Raw genomic sequence first — 25,403 nt, 5'->3', positions numbered from 1 at the left:
CATTTAGCAAAAACTTCTATAATGATGTTTGCAAAGCAATTTACCATTACTTCAATTATCAAATTACGCCTGATAGAATCAAGGCATACCATCCCTTGAAGCCTTTTAAAAACGGAATAACCCCAATAATTGTAAAATTTATTTATTTCGACGATAAGGATTTTATCTTCAGCCGGCGAAAAATGTTATCGGATAAAATAAACGGGGGCAAAAAATTAGTTATCAATGAGAGGTTCCCCTCATAGATGCTGAAATTACGAACAAGTGCAATGAAATTGGGCTCATTACAACAACAATGAACTGCCAAGTGAAAGTTTTTCGAAAAAATTTGAATGGTAACTACTACTCCTGTGCTGTAAATAGTATAAAGGCGAAGGACGAGCTCAAAAATTGTGCAATTGAGAAACGGGAAACTTCAGTTTCGGGGGGTTTTGTAAGAAACGACGGTACACTTCGAGTTGATCCACCTAATCTTATAGACGAAAACTGGAAACAAAATTTGAACCCTTTTGAGAAAAAGACTACAAACTATAAACACTCAAGAAAACATAAGCGGGATTCATCTGACGTCCCAGTTATGTGAAAGAAAGGAGAGTTTGATCTATCAGCTACGCCCACAAGCAGTAACATGGCTGTGTGTTCAGGGGATGTTAATGAAATTGTGGATGGGGCAGCGAGGGAACAAGCATTTGCAAACTCTAATCTAACTTATAATTTTTGATAAATTATGGGGGCGTACGTTTACGGAAACGAATTACTGGCAAGAGTTAATCCTTGTATACTATCCCTTAACATACAGTCCTTAAAATCCCATCATAACGAGCTCAACTGTTTTCTTAAATATTTTTAAAAACAACCTAGCCTAATTGCTCTAAGTGAAACATGGCTTAACAAAAATCATAAACTGGGAATGTAGTATTAAGAAGGTTATGAAATAGTAGTTGACTCAGGAACTGGAAAAAAAGGATGTGTGGCTTTTCTGGTGAAATCTGAAATCAACTTTCAAAAAGTCCAAATGCCAATAACTACATCTTTTGAAAAAACTACAATTAAAACGGAAAAAGACAACAAAACAAATTTTTTTACAGTTATTTACAGACCACCAAACAAAAATTTTGAAAATTTCTTTGCAGAGTTTGAAGAGTTTTTGCAATATACTTCCAATCTCAAGAATCATTACATTTGTGGTGACTTCAACATAGATATTTTACTGAAAAGTGTAAGAGTGTTTTCAAAAATGAAGTATTGATAAAAAGTTTCAGCTTTAAGTTGCTTAATGGAATACCAATAAGCGTTACCAATAAGCGCTGCTGAAACTGGAGAAAGTTGTCTCGATCATTTCCTTGTGAAAGAGCGTCATAAAACTATTACGATCAAAACGTCTCTTAGTGATCATTTTCCAGTTTTACTGTTATTGAATGACGAAATGGAGACTAAAAGCTGTTTCACACAAAAAAGTCGTGATCTTGGAAAGTCGAAAAAAGAAAAAACATTGTTTAAATTTTTTGCTATGCTTATTCACTGAATTGCCAAAACTTGAAAAAAATCCAGACATGAATGTTGACAACAGGATATCTAGTTTGGTTAATGTTACGAATACATTATTGGATCGATTTGCACCTTGGAAGAAATCGCGAAAAACAGCGACATGGTACAATAAGAATAAATAATCCCAGTTAAATAAACAAAATCAGCTTTTTAAAAACTGTTTCCAAGAAAAAACTGATGAAAACCTTTCAAGTTACAAAGAGCAGATAAATATATTTACGCAAACTATTGAACATGAGAAAAGGAAATCTTATGATGCCTTGGTTGGGGCTGATAAAACGAAAAAAGCTCGTTTCAGGCATATCAAACAATTTGCAACACAAAAAAGCAACATATGTAACGTTGAGCCAAATATTCTGAACAATTTTTATGAAAAAATTGGCTAAAATCTGTCTCGGTCTTTTAAACCTTCTTCTATAGAGAACAGAAGAGTTGAAAAAAGAGAATCAAAAGAGGTGAACAGAGCTGCGTTCTCTTTCCAACATCCCCAAAAGAAAAAAGTAAAATTATTAGGTCTTTGAAAAACAAAAAGTCTGCTGGTCGTGATGGGTTAAACCGCAAAATTGTTAAGATTTCCTTACCGGTAATACGTGATTACTTATGCAAAGTTTTTAACACCTGTTTTGAAAAAAAAGATATTTCCCTTTACCATTTAAAAAAGCAAAAGTGATTCCTTTGCACAAGGAGGGCAGTAAAAGCGACCCTGAGAACTAGACACCCATTAGTCTGTTAACATCGTTTTCTAAAATTTTTGAAAGTTTGACCAATAAGAGAATTGTGAGTTTTGTTGGCAGACATAGAATTTTAGCCAAAAGCTTGGATTCCAACCAAAAAAATCTTGCATCAATGCTTTAATAAAATTCAGTGAATTCGTCTCTGAGGCACTAGAACAAAGCCTATCTGGGGTGTCATTATTCATTTTAAAAAAGCTTTTGACACAGTCAACACTCATATTTTGTTTTCAAAGCTAGAAAAAAATCGCTTCAGAGGAAAATCACTTGATTTAATTAAATTTATTTCTCTGACAGGTATCAATATGTTTTTTCGAACAAACGCCATTGATGTAAGACGTCAAACGCCATTGATGTTAATTGCGGCGTCCCACAGGGATCAATATTAGGGCGAACTTTCTTTCTAATATATATTAATGACAAGCCCAAATGCTGCACAAATTCGGAAGTAGTTTTGTATGCAGATGATACTACCATAACATTGTGCTCAGTTAATGAAAATGCTAAGTTTTCCTCTGATGTAAAAACGTTAAGAAATGGTTTGATCAGAACTATTTAAGGATCAATGAAAACAAATGCATGCTTATGCCTTTTGGCCGCAACAAAAAAACTAAATACCTATACGGCGTTTTCAAAAGCGTTCAAATCAACGATGAATGTAAATATTTGGGTATTAACTTTGACAAATCAATAAAATTTAAGTACTACTGTAAAAACAGTTGCAAAAAAGTTAGCAACAATTTCGGGTGTTGCCTATAGGCAAGAAATTATTTCACTAAAAATCAAATGTTAACCTTTTACGATGCCTATGTGAAATCCACATTAGTATATGGTCTTTTAATATACGGAAACACTTATAAGACACATCTTGCTGAAATTTAAAAGATGCGAAAAAGAATATGTAGGTACATTTTCTTTAAACGAAAAATGGATGCGATAAAGAATATCATGGCAAAATAGCATCTTCCTACCGTTTATGAACTTTTTGCTAATAATATTTTCAAATTTATGTTCGACGAACTCAGAAAACCTGAGTCAGCTTATTATAAAAAATTAGCTTCGCTCAGCAATCATCGTGAATTAAGAAGAGTCTCGCACAAACTTTTAGCTGTACCCAATTCAAAAAACAATAAAAACTCACTCCGGATCATAGTTATCGTAGCGTACAATTTCGCGCAAGAAAATAATTTAACTCCTGAAAGCATAAGAGGACTGAATCCAGTCAGCTCAGAACTTTTTTAAGATTTTACCTATATAATCAGGATAGCTATGAAGTGTTCAATTTATTTTTTTGACTTCCTGTAATTTCAATTGGTTTTTGTAAACATTATACCGGGTTCTTGCTAGATGAGGCTGTAGTCTCTTCAAGGGTCTGTCCAGGCGTAACCTCTTTTAATTAATTTTTCTTTTGTTTAATTAATGTTATGTGGCTGGTAAATGAAATTCAATTCAATTCAATTCAAAATATTGCATAGTTCCTCCGTTTATCTTGCAAAATTTTTGCAAGAATTGAATTCTTTTTGCAAGATTCTTCCAAGAATTGAATTCTTCTTGCAAGATCTTGTATTTTTCTTGTAAGAATCTTGCAAGATTTTGAATTCTTTTTTTTGGTTACTTGGCTAGATGACAATGGCAGACGAGCTATAAATGTCAATGTTAAGCATGAAATTGTGTCGGAAAATTTGCTCAAGTCAAGTTAAGATTAACTTTTTTTGAAAAAGTTGAATGGTAAATCTGAGCTAAAAAATTGACCTTTCAAATTGGATTAAAATAAGTTTAAAACCAATAAACCAATACCAGTTAGCAATATACTCTAAGGAACTTTGATAACTTTACGAACTAAGAGAAGTCTTTGAACCTTAATTCTTAGTTCTCGGGCTTTATCAGATCATGACGGTTCTCCTAATTTTGCTTCTTGACAATGATTGCATTCTCGTAAATTAGCTGGATGAAATTTAAATTCTATTAAGGTGATACAGTCAGTCGATTAGTCAGAAATCGCACGTGAAAGTAGTAATTTATGTTAACGCAAAAAATGCAATAAGAAAAAAACGAATTAAAAAACATAGCTAGACAAATCCTGGAAAACAATCCAAAGGATAAAATTGCCTAATGACCTCCAGATCACCATTTTTACAATGTCGTCAAATTCTGTCAGGTCGCAAAGCAAATGATGTGGAATGCGCTATAAAACGATATCTGGAAAAATTTCAACATTTGGTGTCGTAAATTTATTTGACAGTAACAACAACACTTCATAACACTATCGACACAACGCTTCCGTAGAATGCGTAAACCACAAAACAACCCTGCCAAAATCAATGAGAGCCAAAGTATGCAAGACTCAAAAAATGGCAAAATTCAAAGTCCTTTCAAAAATTAGAGGCCTCAAAGTAAAACAAATACATGAATATATATCAAAAAATATTTTATAAATATATCATCAAATATAAAACATAGCTGGCAGATTGCCAGAAAATAGCCGCAATAGCTTCGTAGATCTGCAGTGTCAAAAAAATTGTGTCAAATTTTAAATTTTAAATAAGTTTTTGCTGCCTCTATTAGCTTCTCCCAAATAACCTTCATTTAGAGTGCCACACACCCATTTGACCTTATGCCTTTAAATTAAAGTAAATAAAAGTCAATTTCAAAGTGAGGAAGTCATTTTTGTGAGTGAGGTAAGTCAAGTGTGACCAAGAACTCAATCACGCGAATGAACTAAAAACTCGCTCCACTAAGAGCAAAAAAAACGTCACGCACGCACTTCAGTTGAAATTGCATGAACGAATGAACAAAAAGCAGATTTGAAGAGGTTGTGACGTTATATGGTCGTAACGAAAATCGCGACGACGAAATAAAAAAAACAAGAGAAGGCCAATAATAGCCCCAGCTATCGCTGTAAGGCTAATAATCATTAACCACAACATATTTTAGAATCAAAAAATATCTCATCATCTTCTTTTAGACCAAAAAAAAACCATAAAAAGACAAAATTCAAAAATTCAAATTAAAGCTGAAATTTTTTTTAAAAATTGGAAAATTTTGCCAAATTAAATAAAAAGCTTCCACATTTACCAGTGAAAATGTTTAAAACTGTTTTTTGTCTCTGGAGTTATGTCAAGTAAACCATCTGCAAGACTTGAAAAATTTCGTTGGCCAGTAATGATCATTAGTTTCAGTAATGATCGAAAAGGACAAAAATATTCAAAAAATTTGAAAACCATCAAAAAATTAACAAAATCTTGCTAAAATTGATGATATTAAAATCTTCGAAACCATTTCATTGTCTAAAAAGACTATCCAGTATTCCTATTTCAAGCTTTAAATAGTTTCACTAGCTCATAAAGATCCATAAACTTGTAACATGATAATAATTTTCAGTAAATTTGAAAAAAAATATGCAAAAAATTGTTAAAGCTGGAGCCATTAAAACATTGATAACCATTCCATTGACTCTAGAAAATATGCGAGAGCCAAATATCAAACCCTGGAGGAGGTCCCTAGGACCCTTGTGCCGGAAAAAATAATAAAAAATTCAAAAATTATCAATTAACTTGAAAAAATTGCAATATTTTTATTAAAAATTGTTGATATTAAAATCTTGAAAAACATTTCATTACATTTAAAAACTATACCGTAAACAATTGTCAAACCTTGGAGGAGGTTCTTTGGCTCTTGAAGCTGGAGAAACCTAAAAAGTGTTAAAAATTTTCAAAAAACTTGAAAAAAATGAAAGATTTATCCAAAAAAGTGGTAAAATTTGTAATATTAAAAAATTGGAGGCTATCCCATGGCAAATAAAAATCTTTCCGTAACTTTTTATCAAACCATTTTTTCTGGCCCCTTTGTCTGGAAAGACGTAAATAATGAAAAAAAGATGTCACAGAAATTGAATAAATTTGCACGTTTTGTCAAAAAAAATGCTTTAATTCGTCATGTTAAAATGTTGAAACCATTCGACTACCAATAGAAACATGCAGTAACCTAATTTGAAACCCTAGAAGAGTTTGCTTGACATCTAGTGCTGAAAGAACTCAAAAAATGACAATTTTCAAAAAAAACTTGAAAAAATTTGTGAAAATTAGTTTAAAATTGCGTGTTTTTAGCGATCGGGTTGTTCGTCAGTAGCCACGGGGGCGGGGGGGGGGGGGGGGGGTGAACCGCGAGTCTGATTGGGAGGTAGGGGGTGGTAACAGTGGGGTGCAACAGCGTGGTGGTGGGAGGGGGCAATAGTGGGGGTTAACAGTGGAGGTGTCTTCAACCTCTAAGAACCGCCCTTCGCACCATAATTATAAGTGTCCAAAATAGTCTGAGCTAAAACACAACTGAAAGGCTCTAAGAGCACTTAATTCCCGCTGGGCGCTACCTGTTTATTCGGTTTTTGAGGACCAAAAGTCAAATGGGTCAGACAAAAAACCGGTCAGGCAAAAAAACGCATAAAAAATAACGACAGGACCAATAAAATTGCTACAAACTTCGTTTGAGAGCAATTAATAAACATAGCCGGCAGATTGCCGGAATAGCTGCGAGAGAATAGACCTGCGTGCCATATAATAGAGATATAAACAGATACAGATCTAAATTGAAAAAAAAATCGACGCCGCTCAAAAAACTAGGTAAAAAATGTTCAGCGAAAAATTAATAAAGCTTTTTAAAATTCATTTCGCAGACGCCTCTTATTAGGGACCTTTACTGCACAAATGAGTTCCTTTGACCTGAAACAAATTCCAACTAAACTTAAGTTTTAAAGTGCAAAAGTCATTTTATTGAGTGAGGTAAGTCACGTATGATCAAAATCCAATCACGCAAATAACCTAAAAACTTTCGCTAAAGATAGTGAGAAATGACGTCACGCGCGCAAATGCCGTTAGTGAGAGGAAGAAGTAATTCAGAAAGTTTGACTTTTTCAGCTTTGCTGTGTGAACAAATGTAAAACGAAAAAAGAGCGTCAGACGACGAAACAAAAAAAAACCAAGAGCACCGCAATATAGCTTCGCTCAGCTTACAGCTTCGCAGCTATAATAACATAAACCGACCTACGTCGGAAAAATTGCTCTCGAATGACAGGCGGCGCGATTTAATTCAGGGACGGTAGCCTAGATAAATGTTTCTATATGGGCGCGAAAACATCAGCTCACGGTAGGAATCGGACCCCTACTTCCTTTGTTCTCGAAGAAGGTATTAGCCACTGGGCTATCAGGGCCTTGACATCGAGTCTCAACCATTCGGTTTATTTTGAACAGCAAATTTTATTTTGGAGAGAGAGCAATTGAAATCACTCAAAGATCAAGAAGAAGTGCTTGGAAAAGTCACTTGAGAATATTCTAGAAGAAAAACGCAAAACGGTCAAGCGAATAATTTGCACAAAAAGACATACAAGTTTACAATAATTGCTTCTCATTAAAAATATCAAAGCAATTCACTTATATTTTAGACAACAAATTATTTCAAAATCACAAAAGTCTTTGCCATTTGAGGGATTCAAGCATTTACAGATAGGCCCAAATCGAACACATGTGTAAAATTTAAAAGACACTAAAACAAAAGTCAAATTTCCACACGTGAAAGAAAAAACAAAAAACAAATATTTGGCATTAAAATTTCGAAAAAAGAGTGAAAAATCTTTATAAGAAGACAATGCACCAATACAATCCAAATCTTGAGATTGTAAAAAGAGAGCGTCTAAGAAGTACCCTTCGAGAGGCTGACGGTGGTTATTGAATAACAAAATGGCATCGTAATTTTTTTCATGTTTTTCCAATTTCTTTTCTTTTTTCATCGTTTTTCCTGATGTGCAAAACACTGCATGGAATATTTGTTCTACCCGATCATTACGTGAGATAATCTTTTAATTGGAGAATAAAAAGTTTTTCCCTATCAGTTGGTGACAATCCTTAGTGTTACTCTTTTTCGTTGCTTAATTTAACAAAATCTGTTCAATGTGGGCTTCTAATCGTGGAGTTTTCATAATAGCGAATCTGTTCAAATCATGGAAAAAATCATGCTGACGTCTTCGGCTACTGTCGTGCACTTCATTCCATTAAATGAAATAATAGATTTTTGGGCATTTTGGTGTAAAATAAGGACACCACATTCATTTCAACTTGAGATCAGTTGACTATTTGTATTGCACATCAAAACTTCACTTTATTTTGTGTATAAATTCATATCGTGAACAGTTGGAGCTGCCGTCTTGTTAATTTTGAATAAAGAACAAATTTCGGATTGAACAAATTTTAAAGAACAAACAAATGGATAAAGAACAAATTTTTGGACTGACTCAGGAGGATTTCAGAACCAACTGTGAAGTGATTTCTGAAGTTCTCTGAATGAGAGCAAAATTCAGAGAACATTTTCAGTATTCTTCTGAATTAATCACTGAATTAGCTCTGAATCAGACAAACTCAGTGCAAAATGTGACCTGAATTAAACTCTGAATCAGTACTGAATTTGCCTTAGAGTTAGGTACGGGGACACATTAACGTTTATTGCAGGTGGCCAATACCCAATTCAGTTATTGTTCTGAAAATGGGGCAAACTTACGTTCCCTTGAAACGTCTTTATCAACGGGGAGTCCATCACTTGCAATTTTGGGCACAGGGTCCAAGTTACTTGGATAACTGAAACATAGAGAGTACAGGATCCAGTAACAGCCGTAAAATATACCGATGACAGATGTATCAAACCGCCTAAACGTAGGAAGAACTGCTCTCGAACGACTAGTGGGAGCTCTAATCAATTGCAGGCTGCTTCAGTCGGGGGGGGGGGCTAAATGGGACTAAGAAATTCAATAGTGGGCTTCAAATAACCACATTAGAGGTTAGAATATACCACTATTAAGATTTAAAGTGAAAGGTGGCACCAGTTTGGTTCAAGAGCAGTTAATAAAATACTTTCCGTGAAACCCAGTGGAAACGAAAAAGAAAGATTTCACCTTCTATTCTGTTCATTTTTTATCAATCCGTACAAAAACGAACAGTTGCTTTAGATAAACCATTTTTTTAATCACCAGCTTAAAACCAATAAATTACGGAATCATCCATCCGCTTCTATTACCAAAAAATAATTGAAGTTTTCCCAAAACATGGTCGACTAACGTCAGGCAAATCACTCTTAAACGACTGGTGAATTGAAGTAATTAATGACAGAGAAGAATGAGTTACGTGACCTACTTGAAGTCAGTATAAAATTACAGGCCTTATCTGGAAATTTGAAGTTATTCCTGCAGAGTCACAAAATTCTGCTTGAAGGAGTTATTTTAAAATAACAAAACTTTATTGCATTTTTTCTTCTGGAGATTTACAATAGGAATTCTGGTATTGTAAGTTCTCGAGCTACAATTTTTTGATATTTTATTCAAACAAATTAATTAATATAGCAGTCCCATCTGACGACTCTCGGATTGAAACTGTTAGAGAAAAAAATGACGACAGTTTAATTAGATCGGAAAGCCAAATACGGTGAAATCTAAATAGGGGACAATGTTATTTTTGCCAATACCAGTTAGAAAATAGCAATAAAAATAATAATAATAATAATAATAATAATAATAATAATAATAATAATAATAATAATAATAATAATAATAATAATAATAAACTTCAAGAACATAAATGAACTTTCAAGAACATACACAATGTACTTGCAAGGACATCAAAGGCTTCAGAAGCCTGTATAAAAACGCCTCAACTGAGCAGATTTGAAGTTTAACCACTTCTGTTATCTTAATCGAAAATTGATTAACCTATTTTTCACAAAAGGAGCAAAAAAGATCTTCGGTACCGCATATGTAATTGTCCCAAAAATTATGTAAGAACGATTTTGCGGTTAAGAATTCACTCTGAAGAAATTGTTTCTTATGCCTCTATCTAAATTTACAATCTTATTAGTAAGTCGCCTCACACTGTTACGTATCATCTTTGTATTTTCTTTGGTTGTTTTGCTTATTTTTAAGTGGATTTATCTTTTATCTGATTGTAATAACCTAACCTCTTCTTCATTAAAAATATACATATAGAATTGTTTTGTTCCGCCTATTTCTCTATTTAATGCTTTTATAAGAATTTTATAAAGTTCGTATATGTGGAGTTCACTCACAGTGCCTAGTTTATGTTTCACTGTTAACTAAATCGTTTCTCTTCAAAATAAAGATAGTTCTCCAAATAAATCTTTGGTTTTTTTTCAATTTTCATGATCTTTGTTTAACTTGTTGTTTCATAGTTTAATACTAAGTACAGAATAACTAGTTGAATGTAGGTAATGTAGATTCTAATCAACCATTTACGATCATAAACTTTAGAAAAGTGTCTTATTGTACTCACATTCGGTATTATAGCTTTTGTAATCCCTTTTAAGTGCGCTTCATATTCTAGCATCTAATCAATGATCAAACCTAGGTACTTGGAACTGTCAATTGTTTATATTTCTAGTCCATTCACCACAAACCTAATACCAGAATGGCATAGAAATTCAACTATGTATGTTTTTGACGTGTTAATCATAAGTTTATGTTTTTCAAACCAGTTGCTAACCTTCTTCAAAATTTCATTTGCAATTAAAAATCCAGTATCAGATTTGTAGTTCTGAAGCACTGATGTATCGTCTGCTAATAATGTTAATTGAATATCTGAAAATTCTTCTGGAAGGACATTTATATATAAAAGAAAGAGAATAGGACCGAGCACAGAACCTTGGGGAACAACCGCATCTATCTTTTATAAGTTAGACTTTTTGGCTGCAGCGATAACAAATTGTGTTCTGTTGAAAAGATAGTTTTGCTAACAACACCTCCGTAAACCGTAATCTGCACATCTTTGTAGTAGCAATTTGTGATCAACCGTGCCAAATGCTTTCCTTAAATCAAGGAACGTGCAGATACTTTATTTTATTGCTATTATTAATTCTGATTTTTTCAATTATATCTGTAATTGCTTCTACAGTGCTTCGTTTTTCTCTGAAACCAAACGGCTAGAGTGCAAGAGACCACATTTCTCTAGAAAAGAAACTATTCTTGTTTCCAAAATTCGTTCATAAATTTTGCTGATTACAGGGAGCAAAGACATAAGACGATAATTGCTGCAATCTAGTGTGTTTCCTGACTTAAATAATGGAATTACTTTAGCTATTTTTAAAAGATTTGGAAATTTTCTTTCCGAGATTGTCCTATTAATCAGAAAAGACAAAGATCATAAAGTCTTCAGACCCACTGTTGTTAAGGCTACTAATACATCTAGCAATTTCGAGAGGACTTTTTTTTTCTAAGGAAAAGGGATGAACTACAATTATTTTTACTTTTTGGTTTCACAAGGGTCGGGAGAACAGATGAAAGATTTTTACAAACTTTAACAAAACATGTGTTCGGGCTATCGGCGTTTAGGTTAATTACAAAGCTGGTTATTATTTCCAGTATGCTGAAATATTTTCATGAGTTTAAAAAACCTTGATTTTTGGCCCAGGATATCACTAAAAAGCTTCTGATAATTTTTTTTGATTCGTCAACCAGTTTTTTAACTTGGTTTCGATGGTTTTTGTAGCGTTCCCAAGAGTTTTGGGTTCTTCGAAAAAGGAAATCTTTGTAAAACCTCATCTTTTTCACCGCTTTACTTAATAAACCGTTGATCAATGCAAAAACGTCATTGATATCCCAATTTTGGAATTCTTCTTCACGATCCTGAATAACAAAGGACAACCAATTTTTAAGTTGATTTAAGTGAGTTTCGTTTTCAGTTTTTTCCAGTCCCTCATTAAAATCTTTTGAAGGGGGATATTTTCAACTCTAATTATATCTGTTTTGCCTAGAACGCTGAAATGGTCGGTTATACCGGTGTGGTCAACGTCACAGTAAAGTGTAAAATTTGCGAAGCACAAATCTATTACAGAAGTAGAAATTCTTCCCTGTCTTGTGGGTTCACGATTTTTCAGAGAAAAATCATAGCTCTCCATAAATTCTAATAACCATGATGCCGTGAACGAAGTGGTTAATAGATTACTATTGAAGTCAACGCAAACAATGATGTATAGTTTTAGTTCTCGGTAGATTGTCTAGATATTAAATCATTGTTTCAATGAAAACATCTGTGTTTGTATCAGGTGGTTTGTACACAATTGTAAATGCAAACTGATGTGTAGTGTTGAGTACAAAAATGTTAAGCAATTGCATAGCATTGCTGTTTTCACAACTTAATACCTCAAATTCAAGATTTTTTAATGACAGATTCCAACACCACCTCCTCGTTTTTTCCTATTGCATAAAATATCTTCAGTATAGTTTTCTATTTGGAACAATTTTGCATTGGTGAATTTGGTAGTCCATGTCAGTTAAAGCTACCACCAAAGGGTCTATTTTGCTGACCAACTGACTTAGCTCTTCGAAATTTTTGCTCACTGATCTTATATTCTGCAGTAGAAAGAAAGTAGATATTTTCCTTCTAATAAACTCCATCGCACGCTAAACCATTTTAATAGTGATAAAGAAAAAAGGATGCTGTTCTCATTCAAGAAATCATTTAAAACTGTTGTAATTAAATTTCATCGCAGGTTGGTTTTCCGCGGAAGTCGTAGAAAAAAACCTGTTTCCTTAGCTTCAGTTGTATCACCGCGGAAGTCGCAGGAACACAATTGTGCTTACTTCTGTAATTGTTATCAAAGTATTCTCAAAAGTATTTCCGCGAAAGTCGCAGAAATACATCCTATCCCTTAAAGATACCTTTGTTGTCACTGTAGTTATTCCGCGGAAGTCACAGAACAAAACATTGACAAGAACAAAAAATCAACTTTAAATTTGCTCAAACAGAAAAAAAACAACAATACACAACCCCTCCTATTTTTTTGTATATTTCTTTTCCCACACCTACTTTACCAAAAAATAAATGTTCAATAAATTTCCTGAGATTTCTCAACCGAGACGCTTTCATACACGACAACACAAATATTGTTTCATAACAAGAACGCAAATATTGAGTTTAGATTGTTAGTTTTTCTTTTTTTATGCTTCAGCTAGGAAGTTTTTGTTAATCATTTGTCTTTTTTCTTCAGGAGACGTTTTTTCATAGCTTTCAGCTCGCAATCTGGCCTCTTCCATGCGAACATGAGTTTGCTTCCACTCTCGATTGTTATTGATGCTTTGCCTAGCTTGCTTTTTGATAGGATTTTTCAATTTGTCGAGATCATTCAGATAGTCCACACGCACAAATTCTTCTTCATCGCTGCCAGTTTTAAAGCATAATACTGAACTTGCGCAATTTCGTTACGTCACAATAAGCTCACGCTCTTCAGCTTCGGAGGATATACTTTGTTCTACAGGACCAAGAGACTCGTTGATGTATATACTTTTTTCAATCAACTGGTTTTTTATACCTTTTAGTTTGCGTCGGTTTTTCATAATCAATGCCTTCCAATGAAATTGAACTTATTGATCACAGTAGGCATAATTCTTGCTGGTAATAATTTTCGAGAAGGGACAACATGATACGCCACTAATCCACTCCCTGTTATGTATTTGATATCCAAATACTTTTCAAAAAATTTTATAATCTCCGCCAATGTTTCGTTTTTACTGGCATCGAAGGGAGGGTTCATGATTCGCGCGCTATCTTTTCGTGTATACGCTTCATAATCACGGAGTCTATCGTCAAGTTCGTCGACAAAATTTTCCAAGTCTCTAGCCTTTTGGTTCGTAACCTTACTTTGTTCTCGAAGCACTCTTACTTCCTCCTGTAGATTTTCGATAATCTGCTCCATGATCTGCTCCACCGAGTTGTCGTCGGACATAATTGATACTATTATACAGTATGCTTCTAAGGGGATAAATTGTTCAAGGGATTTGAAACCAAAGTTGCATCAATTTTGTTCTTTTCAAGTCAGTTCAAATCAGTTTTTGTATTGCGTGGATAAAGCAAAAGAAAGTTCAATGCAAATTCTCTCGCTGCATGATGCGACAGTTTCGTTCAGAGGTCAATCAGTGGTCCAATCAGTGGTAAAGACTCAACTTTAGCACCGCTTTCAATTCTCGCCATGTAAGCTAAGGATTCTCTATAATAACTGTCTACAAGGTAGCTTAACAGAAAAGTTTTGGAATTCTACTATGCGAGAGTGATACTGCTCCCAGAGGTAATGCTCTAAGAGTGATACTGTACTGCTCAGAGTTCATTTCGTTGCAAAGGTTGACCACCACATGAAATTTAATTGTTTCAATAGCACTAAGTGAGGTACTAACCAATGAATGCCAGGGCCCGCTCTTCATTGGTTTATTCCAATTCGTTGTATTTGGCTTTTTGACTTTGAAGTTGAACATAGTCGCGTAGTTTTGCTCACCAAATGTTAAATTTCAATCAGTTGAAACATTTGAGTGAGGCAATTCAGGAACCAAACCTCAACGTCGTAACTTATGTATAACGAAAAACGTGATCAAAACGTAATAAGAATTTTTAAAACATAGTAGGTCATTTTTTCAAATACAATCCAAAGAAATGAATGAACCAAAAAAAACTATTCTACCTGGCCAATTTAACATTAGGAGCAAAAGGGAGAAATATAGTTTAAGAAAGACAAAAACAATAGCACACAAAGTGTATATACGTTTAGCATCAGCGTGTTGAATACCTTCTAAGACAGCAAGAACAGATTTTTTGGCAAAGCAGAAGGAAACCTATTTGTTATATAAGAGGCAAGCAGAAGCAGATGAAATAAAAAAATATATATTGAGTAACTGAAACTTTGTGGTGTCAATATATTCAAAAACAAAACTGTAATATTGAAATATAGCAGACCTGAAACGCAATGCAACCGATTAAAAGAATTTAACTAATGTACCTGAGTGGTTTCTTAGATTTAGAGGAAAACAAAAAATAGCATTTCAAATGAATATAGTTTTGGAATCAGCACGTACCAAGATGATCCAAAAGAAGTAAGAATGAAAGAAAAAACAGCTAATAAAATGGGGAAAAATTTGCTCGATATATAAGAGGAAAGCAGAGGTAGGGAAAAGAAAAAGGAAATCGAAAATAGAAAAGAAGCAGTTACGCTTCGATAAAAAAATCTGCTGCAATATTACTGAAACAGAAACTTAGCCCTACATATTTCTAATTAACCCAGCACCAAGCAAAAAAAAATCTTGACAACTTGAATTCCGAAAATTCAAAAGCCACAACTCAAAACATCCCAAAACTTTCGAAAAAGGAAAATCAATGGCAATATATCTATTTCATGATACTTACGAATACCAGGGCAATTTTTTCCGAGCAAAAACTTTCAGACCATGATAGTTGCCAGCTGTTAAAAAATATGATTGCTTGTATAAGACAGAAGCAGAAGCAAGAATTCCAAAAAAATAAGAACTGGAAATAGATCGAAAGTACAGATAAGCTAACCAAAATTCTTGTTGCTTATGTCCTCAGAACCAAAATAGGCCAACAAAACACACATCAACCTATGACTAGCCTTAGAACAGCTTCGTCAGCCCTAGATATATAAAACTTGAAACATAAACGACTAACGTCGAGCGAATTGCTCTCAAACGACCGGCGAGTGATTTTCTAAAAACCGTCATTCACACCGGAAGTATAAGTCTCCAAAACAGTTTCTGTGAATCGCATACTTGGAGACTAGTGTGCTTAAAGGCTCAAAGAGAACTTAATGCCCACTGGGCGCTATTTCTTTATCCCGTTTCCGAGGACGAAAATTCAAATGGAATAGACGAAAAATCGGTTAAGGGAAAAATCGCATAGAAAAGACCAACAGTATTAATATAAGTGCTACAATCTTTGCTTGAGAGCAATTAACAATGATTCCCTAAGAAGTGCTGGTTACGTCATTTAAGATAAGACATTTCTACTATAATTCAGCGTTAATGAGGTTAATGGATGATGACATCACGCCACACAACAGCAGCTGAAGTGCGGCATCAACAAAAGAGTTAAGGAAAGAGAGTGTGTGTGAGAGAGAGATAAAATGTGAACGAGAACGAAAAGGAAAGCAACCCAACCGACAGAGAGAGAGAGAGAGAGAGAGAGAGAGAGAGAGAAAGAGCTAGGAATATTTTTCATGGTGAGAATCGACTCTACAACTTCTAGAAATCTAGAAGTTGTAGAGTCGATTCTCACCATGAAAAATATTTCCAGCTCTTTTAGTGATTAAATCATATAGAAAACTGAAAAGTGCAAAATTTAAAAGGAAAAATTCCAGATTTTGCAGCGAAAATTGTCCAAACCAATTTTTTTGATGAACAGGACAATAGTTTTCCGGAAAAATTTTTAAAAAATTAAAATTTGTCAAAAAATTACTAAAACTCGAGTTATTGAAATATTGATAACCATTCTATCACCCCTAGAAACTATGCATTAACCTATTATCAAATCCTGCAGAATGTTCCTTGACACCTAAATATTAAAAAAGCAAAAAAAAAGTGACAAACTATTTTCAAAAAACTTGAAAACTGCGTGTTTAGGTTTCTGGTACCAAAACATATAGCTCCTAAGATGTTCATAAGAAGCTTTATCTTTAAACAGTCTAAGTTTTAGACTGGTCCAACAAAAAATTTGAAAAATGACGCGAAAACACGAAGAATTGCAACTTTTTCAGCTCAAAATTTCCTAAAAATGACACTTAACCTTAAACTATGGCCTTCCCAGTAGCTTCACTATACTGAACACTTGTTTAATTCCCACTTAATTCCCACTGGGCGCTACCTGTTTATGTCGTTTTTAAGGACAAAAAATCAAATGCGTTAGATAAAAATCGGTCAGGCAAAACAACGCATTAAAAATGAACAACACGATTAATATAATTGCTAAAAACTTCGTTTGGGAGCTAATAAAAAAGACAAACTTTTTTCAAAAAAACTGAATAAAATGCACGACATATCGAAAAGTCGATAAAACTCCTGATATTAACACATTAATATCTTAAAATATTGAAAGAAAATTTCTTAGAATTAAAATTAACCAATAACCCATCATCAAAGCCACAAAAGTTTCAATTGCCCCTAAAAAACAAGAAACTGGAAAAAAATGGCATGAATTTCAAAAAAAACTTGAAAAAATGAAAATATTAGCGAAAAATGGTTTAAACCGTGATATCAAAATCTTCAACTCATTTCCTTCCCTGAAGACCAAAAAACTTGAAAATAAAAATATTATCGAAAAATAGTTTTAAACCGTGATATCAAAATCTTCAACCCATTTCCTTCCTTGAAGACCAAAAAACTTGAAATTCGATCCTAATTTTAAAACGTAGCCCGCAGATTGCCCAAAAATAGCCGCGATAGACGCTTGCGGCCTTCCATGGAATTGAAACATCTAAAGATTTGAGATAGACAGATTGACCACCAGTCCATTAATAGGCCTCTAGAGTTTTGGGTTATATTCGGACTGTCATACGCTCTATAAGGAAAAAACTCTAAAGGAGATTTTTCGAAATTAATATTCCAAATCAAAAACTGAAACTCTAATACTCAAGAATTAGGGGATATATGTTTGGCACTACTTAGGTGCACACTATTGATCGTTAACTAGTAAATGTTCATAAAATTTAGAGTTCATCAAGTGAGTTTAGAAGTCGTTTTCCTAGTGAGGTAAGTCAAGCATTTGACCTAACAGCAAACAAGTGACATCACGAACACAATTGTTAATTGCAAAGCAGTAGAGATCACTGGAATTGAAAAAGTCATTGGTCCAAGAGTCATCGATGGAGACGATGAATTAAAACAAGCAAGACAAAAAAAATCAGATCTATTTTTTAAAGACATGGTAAAAATCAAAAACGAATTCCAAGAGCTCAAGTCACTAATTAAATTCCCTTGTTTCTCATTATCAACCGGTCAAACCAGTTATTAATGAGGTTAAGTGATAAGACAGCAATAAGTTCAATTATTACCTGCAAAACTCAAAAATAAACTAATAATTTTTTAAAAACGGGCAGCGTATAAATCGAAGAAAGCAAGCGCTATGAATTGATAAGATTTCAAGCAAAAAGAAAAAATCTTTTAGAAACCAATGAAAACTGTCAGTAATGAGACAAACATATAAGATTATAAGGTTAACAACAAAAACTCATAAAACACAAAAACTCTATAATAATTTCTCAAAACAATTGATGTCATAGAGGGCATCAGCTTTGAACAGAAACAGTTTAATCGACCAACAAACCACTGATAGTAACCTATGAGAACTGTTGTTCTTGAGAATAAACGATAAGACATCAAAAACTAAAAAAGTACAACAAAATTGCAAAAATTAACTCAAAAATTTTGAGAAAAAGTAGTGTCAAAGTCATGAAAACTAATAAGCTTTTAACTCGGACCTTTAATTAGGTCATTTTGCGTCTCATTGTCAAGCGATTGAGTGTACGGTTTTGGGAGAACTGCACGAGAACGCCAGGTTTGAGGAGGGTGGACGGGGTTTCAGGGGGTGTTGGGAGGTGAATGAGGGGGCACAAATACATCTCTCCTGAAAAGTACGCCCAATAATACACCAAAAAATTAAGCTCAAATTGATTAAGAAGGGATCCCAAAAGGATGAGGCAAATAATAGCTCCTATCGTATAGCTGTTAATAAGTAGGTATCGAGTTAGCAGAGTGGCTTTCACTAGTAGTAGCCAGTAGGATTGAACCGCCTGGCTAGTGTCTGGTTTGGATTGTGAGAGAGAGTTGCTTTAGGCTCAAATCAGTTGCCACTCTGCCACGGCTCACTTACCAACAAACAAATTCTATCTCAATTTATACCTTCAGTCTATAATCATATTGTGTGCTTGGCATTGTAATAAAGCTAGAAAGTAATGCGACTAGAAGATATTTATTCTATGTGGCATATTTTGAGCGGATAATTCTATTTTGGGTCAAGCGTCACTTTGTAGTATATATTGTGAAGATCATAAAGTTGTTCGATGGCAATCATGCTATATGATAGACACAGCAAAACTTCTTATTGTAGTGTTCACTAATTAAAGTGACAGTCATACAAATACAAAACAACCAACAATTCCATCGAGCGAGCCGTGGCGCAGTGGCTTCTGATATGAGCCTAAAGCATTTCTCTCGTTTCACGGAAAATGTGGGTTCGACACCAGAAAGCGTCGAATTCTACAGTGATTGCCGCTGGGCTAACCCGATACTCGCTTTATCATCGCCTTTGCTTGGTTAGATTCGCTTTCTTGGGCCTCAATTGTCCTATTTAACAAAAAACATAGCTGACAGATTGCCAGAAAATAGCCGCAATAGTTTTGTAGATTTGCAGTATCAAAAAGATAGTAAAAGAAACAGACCAAAAAAGAAGCTTCTTTTTATTGAATACTGAGTTGTTATATTTTGGTTAAGAATCAGTTATACCGAATGAACAAAAAACACATTATAAATTATTGTGACGTCATATGGTCGTAACAAAAATCTTGACAAAGAAATAAAAAACATACAAGGACAAGTATTGATTTACAATCCAAAAAATTCATTTAGATTTGACCTGACAATTAATTACGCCGCGTTAGAAGTCCAATGAGAACAGTTAGTTTTGTTATTGAAAAGACTTCTGTTTTTTGAAAAGACATGGTCAAAACAAAGAACAACCTCTATGACATTGCGCCAATAAAAAAATACTTTGTTATTTTTTATTAACAACTAATGAAACCTGCCATTGATGAGGTTAAGTGATAAGACAGCAATAAGTGGAATAAACACATGCAAAACTCAAAAATTTATTAAAAGTTTTTAAAACCGGACAGCGTAGAAGTCAGAGAAAGCAATAGCTATGAACTCAAACGATTAATTGTATTAATTAAAGCGTTCTCAGAAAGCAATGAAATCTGTCAGTAATGAGACTAATATCTAAGATAACAAAGTTCACAACAAACAAAAACTCAGAAATTCTACAATTGTTCTTGAAAATAATTAGCGTCAAAGTCATAGAAAGTATCAGCTTTGAACAGAAACAATTAAATCGACTAAATTAAACCCTATTAGCAACCTATGAGGCCTGTCGGCAATGAGAATAAACGGCAAGACAAATAACAAAAAAAACTACAAAAACGCAGAAGTTAGCTCAACGTTTTTGAGAAAAGTAGTGTCAAAGCCAATAAAACTATAACGCTATTAACTCGCACCAATTAAGTTAGTTCGCGTCTCATTATCAACCAATCTTTCCTGTCATTAAATATAATAAGTGATAAGACAACATAAATAATTTTTAAAAGTTTGCAACATTTAATATTTTTTTGTGACAAAAAAGTGTCAAAGTCATAAAAAGTTTCAGCTGCCCCTTGATGAATTCAAGAAATTGCAATTAGGCGCAATTAGAGCACAAATGCATTATGCTGAAATCAGTCAAGGAAAAAAACGCTGAAAACAGACGTGAAAATGACGCATGTGAAAAAATTCTATCTCAGAAATTAGAAATTTCTTCAAATACCAATTTCTGGCTGGATTTTAAAGGTAGTTCAATTTAAAAAATCACTCCTCAAACTCACTCTAATTTTTGCTCCGTTTACTATTTCACTGTGACTAATATGACCACTCTAATTTGACCTCTCATTGACGTGAAAAAACCGAAAAAAAAGTGTGAACAGATCTTTAAAAAAAAGACAGCACACCAATACAATCCAAACACTTCGGATTGTAAAAATCGCCCTGTTATTGCTTCGCGGCTAAAGGTAAACAATTTTAATTTGTCATTCAAATACGCTTAGAACAATAAAAGTTTTTTGTTTGCACTATTTTTGTTCGTATTTCGCCAAGAATTCTTGATTGTTTAGAGCAATAACTCGATAATGAACTGAAACCTATCCACACTACACAAAGTTTTATATACAGCTTTGAGTAGATCATTTTGTTGGTACGTTTTAATCTGGTAAATTAAAAAAAATTCTCCGCTGTTTTTTACGCCAATTATTAATATTATGACAGCTAGACACACCAGGAAGATATATAACTAACAGACGTTGGTCGAATTGATATCAACGGACCGGTTACCGGTTGGCTTCCATAGCAAACAGCTGGTGCTTAGGGATAATATCATTAGAGAGAAGGGCTTCAATTGATGGGGGTGGGGTTAGAGGGGTTGGACGAGGGGTTTCAAATCGACAGGTAGGGCAGGGTGTTTGGGGGAGTATTGGGTGGGGGTGACTGCACGGGAGTCAAACTCTTAAGGTTAAAAATCGCTCTTCAGACCAATTGCCTCCTCAAAACAGTTCTGTTGGGAATCTGGGGTACGATTTCATCGGTCACCTGTACTTTGAGGCAGAAAGCTTAGTTTGAGGTATTAAACTAAAACTTATAGAAGTGAACGGCTAATTTTTTTGTCCTACATTAATTTTCCTATTACACACTAAGTTCAAGACATAGAAATTAAACTTTCACCTCTTTCTGGATCAACTGGATCAGACACAAAATAATTCAAGCGAAAAATCGCATAATGACCAGAATACTACGTAACTTCAGTCAGGGAAACTCTTAACATAAAAAATTTTAACGTTGAAAACCATTCCACTGCCCCCTAGCAACTATGTAATAACATACTACCAAACCCCCGATTTTTTGTTAAAAAAACTGCTAAAAAACGAGACATTAAAATGTTGAAAAACAACCCATTGTTACTGGAAACTATGCAGTGCTCTCTTATCAAACCTTAAAGGAGATTCCTTGGCCCCTGAAGCTGAAAAAACTCAAAAAATGACAAAAGTTTTCAAAAACTTGAAAAAAATTGCAAAAATGAGTATCAATTTGCGTGTTTGTGTTTGTAGTACAAAAACATAAAGCTCATAAAATGGTCATAGCAAGTAATTTTGTCTCGCAAAATGCCTTCATCAACTTTTTAAAATTTTAACCTAAGACTACTCAAACAAAAAACTCAAAAATTCAATCACAATAAAACATAAAAAAATGCATCATTTTGAGCCCAAAAACTCCTAAAAATGACCTTTCAACCTTAAATTAAGGCCATCCCAGCAGCTGCATCACTCTAAGCACTTGAAGGACTAATAACGCCCACTTTGGGCCTCTAATGAAACTTAATGCCCGCTGGGCTTTACCTGTTTATACCGTTTTGAAAGATCAAAGTCATTGAAAAATGTGTGAGCTCATCTTAAAAAAAAACGGCGCCCCAATACCATTCAAATTTTTTGAATTGTAAAAAAACCTAGAGAAGGCCAATAATTGCCCCAGTTATCGCTATTAAAAAATGGAAAGAACAACTAAACCACTAAAATAACAGGGAGGGGTGTCCAAACCACCCGGTTGGAGGAGGGTAGACGGGTGAGTCGGAGGGGAGAGACGGTTCCAAACCACCCCCCTTGCAACCCGAAATTGTCTCCTCAAAGCAGTTTTGGTGAATCGCATTTTTAGAGAATAGTATGGCGTAAGGCTCTAAGGGAGCTTCTCAGCCACTTAAGGCCCTTCGAGCCTGTTTATCCCGTTTTTGGGGTCGAAGAGTCAAATGAGCAGACGAATAATCGGTCAAGCGAAAAATTGCATAACGAAGACTACAGGTCTAAAATAATTGCTACAAACTTTGTGTGAGAGCAATAACAAAGAAAGGAAACTTTTTTGGTACACAGTTCTACTTCCTTTCATCCCGATTCATTTAACATCACAAATTTTATCCCCATATCACTCAAACCTTCTGTCAATTCAACCCACAGTTAACAGCCGGCATAGAAGGCAGGTTTTGTAATAGTTAATTTTTGAGGCCATATTATGCCAACTTTAAATCACATTTTCAATAAAATTTTGACACTTTTGATCCCCTACACTAATCCTCTCGCTTACCAATGAATTTCAGATAAAACACAGCCTCACTTACCAGAAATTTCAAGGTAAAGTTGATGATCCTCATCCAAGTTTCTTAGTTAAAAGAAAGTTGTCACAAGATGTGATATGGTTTCATTTATATTCAACAATGGCTAAGTTTGCACTTGTGTGAAACATTAGAGAGAGAAAAGATGTGAATAAATTGTAATCTCGTGACGACTTTCTTTTTACTGTGAAATTTGTTTGGAGTTCATCAACTTTACATTAAGATTTCCGGTAAGTTAACGTTGTGTTTGGTTTGAACTTCATTGGTAGGCGAGATGACTAGTGTAGGGGATCAATTGTGTAAAAATTGTTATTCGAAATTCTATTCAAAGTTGGAATAATACGGCCTCAAAAAATGAATTTATTTTTCGTGGAAAAAGGGAGTGCTGATTTACTTCTGCCGTTCAGCATACTTGCAAAAAACATTCCACAAAAACCTAATATAAGATTTTGTCTGCAAAAAACGTCTGGCAAATGAAACCCAAAGCCTGAAGATCTTTTGCTTACCGCAAAATTTTAAAAAAAATTGGGAAAATTTTCAAGCCGGGATGATTCTCACTGACACCAAGAACACCAAGAGATCAATCAATCAAATTACTTAAACTTCCGAACAAAAAACATCACCGACTATTGTCGGGCGAATTGCTCTCAAACGATCGGCGAGCGGTTGGCTTCGTCAGTAGCTAGCAGCGGTTTAGTGAGGCTAGCTTTAGCTTAATTGAAGGGGCGTGAGGTGAGCGCAGCGGAGGTGCACTGCAGCGGGGGGGGGCAGTGGGGGCCTGAAATATGTGCAGGGGTGGGGATAGGGGGCTGAGGCAGGGGTGGTGAGAGTGTGAGTGGGATCAATTTTTGAGAACCGCCCTTTACACCATAAGTATGTCTCCAAAACAGTTTCTGTGAATCGCATACTTCGAGACAAGTGAGCTGAAAGGCTTTAAGAGAACTTAATACCCACCGGGCGCTCATTCCCCATCCCGTTACTGAGTACGATAAGTCAAATGGTTCAGACAGCAATCGGTCAGGCAGAAAATCGCATAAAAAGACAAACAGGCTTAATATTTTTGCTACAAACAGTTTAAGAGCAAATAACAATATTTTTCTAACACGTTTTAGTCATTTCTTTTATGATAAATCATTTCAACTATAATTCAGTGTTAATAAAAGTAATAGATGATGACATCACGCCACATAAAAGCAGATGAAATGCGGCATCAACAAAAATAGGATAGTAAAGCGAAAGAGAGAGAGAGAGAGAGAGAGAGAGAGAGAGATGAAACGTGAACGCAAAAAAAGAAAAGAACCCCCAACTAACACAACAGAGAGAGAGAGAGAGAGCTAGGAAAATTCTCCATGATGAGAATCAACTCTGCAACTTCTAGATTTCTAGCTTTGTTAGGAATTAATTAATGTAGAAAAATGAAGTGCAAAATTAAAAAGGAAAAATTTCCAGATTTTGCAGTAGAAAAAAATGTTCGGAACCCTTTTTTCTCGGGAGTTCTGTTCTGTAACCCATCTGCAAGACCTAAAAAATTTTATTGGCCAGTAATGATCGTTAAACTCAAGAAAAGGACAAAAATGTTCAAAATTTTCAAAAACGATTTCAAAATTTAACAAAATCTTGCTAAAATTCGTAATTTTATCAAAGTTGCTATAACTGGAGTCATTAAAAAATTGATCACTAACTAAAACATTGATCCATTAACTCTAAAAACTACGCAACAGTTTATTATCGAACCTTGCAGGAGGTCCCTGGGACCCTCGTGGCTGAAAAAAAAGCATAGCTGGCAGATTGCCAGAAAATAACCGTAATATTTTCGTAGATCTGCAGTCTCAAAAAAAAACAGGAAAAAGACAGACCAAGAAAATCGTCCTGTCATTGAAGGTGGAATGATATATTTTGATTAAATATCTATTTAAGTTTGTGCTGCCTCTTTTAATTTCTCTCAAATAACCTTCATTTAGAGTGACACACACCCATTTAACCTTATCTCTTTGAATTAAAGTAAATAAAAGTCAATTTCAAAGTGAGGAAGTCATTTTTGAGAGCGAGGTAAGCGAAGTGCGACCAAAAGTTTAATCACGCGAATGAACAACAAAAACTTGCTCCACTAAGAGTAAAAAATGACGTCACGCACGCACTTCAAATGAAATTGCATGAACGAATGAACAAGAAGCAGATTTGAAGTGGTTTTTACGTCCTATGGTCGTAACAAAAATCGCGACGACGAAATAAAAAAAACAATAGCACGCCAATAATAGCCCCAGCTATCGCTGTGCGGCTACTAAAAAATCAAAAACATTAAAAAAAATGGAAAAAATTAAAACAATTTTCAAAAATTGCTTGAATTGGT

At 34.4% G+C, this 25,403-nt stretch overlaps 1 protein-coding gene across 2 annotated transcripts in view; it reads right to left on the bottom strand.

Moving 5' to 3' along the window:
- LOC142354068 (uncharacterized) overlaps nt 1-25,403 on the bottom strand; it is a 77,815-nt gene that overhangs the window by 27,861 nt on the left and 24,551 nt on the right. For both annotated transcript variants that reach the window (XM_075406343.1, XM_075406344.1), the window contains exon 3: nt 8,823-8,899. In XM_075406343.1, the coding sequence (XP_075262458.1) occupies nt 8,823-8,899 (77 nt within the window). The remainder of the gene's footprint in view (nt 1-8,822; nt 8,900-25,403) is intronic.

Source organism: Convolutriloba macropyga, chromosome 15 (genome assembly GCF_964194025.1).
Source record: "Convolutriloba macropyga chromosome 15, txConMacr16.3, whole genome shotgun sequence".
Taxonomy (NCBI): Eukaryota; Metazoa; Xenacoelomorpha; order Acoela; family Convolutidae; genus Convolutriloba; species Convolutriloba macropyga.
The sequence above is the reverse complement of the archived record's forward strand: the minus strand, read 5'-3'. Positions and strand labels throughout refer to the sequence as shown.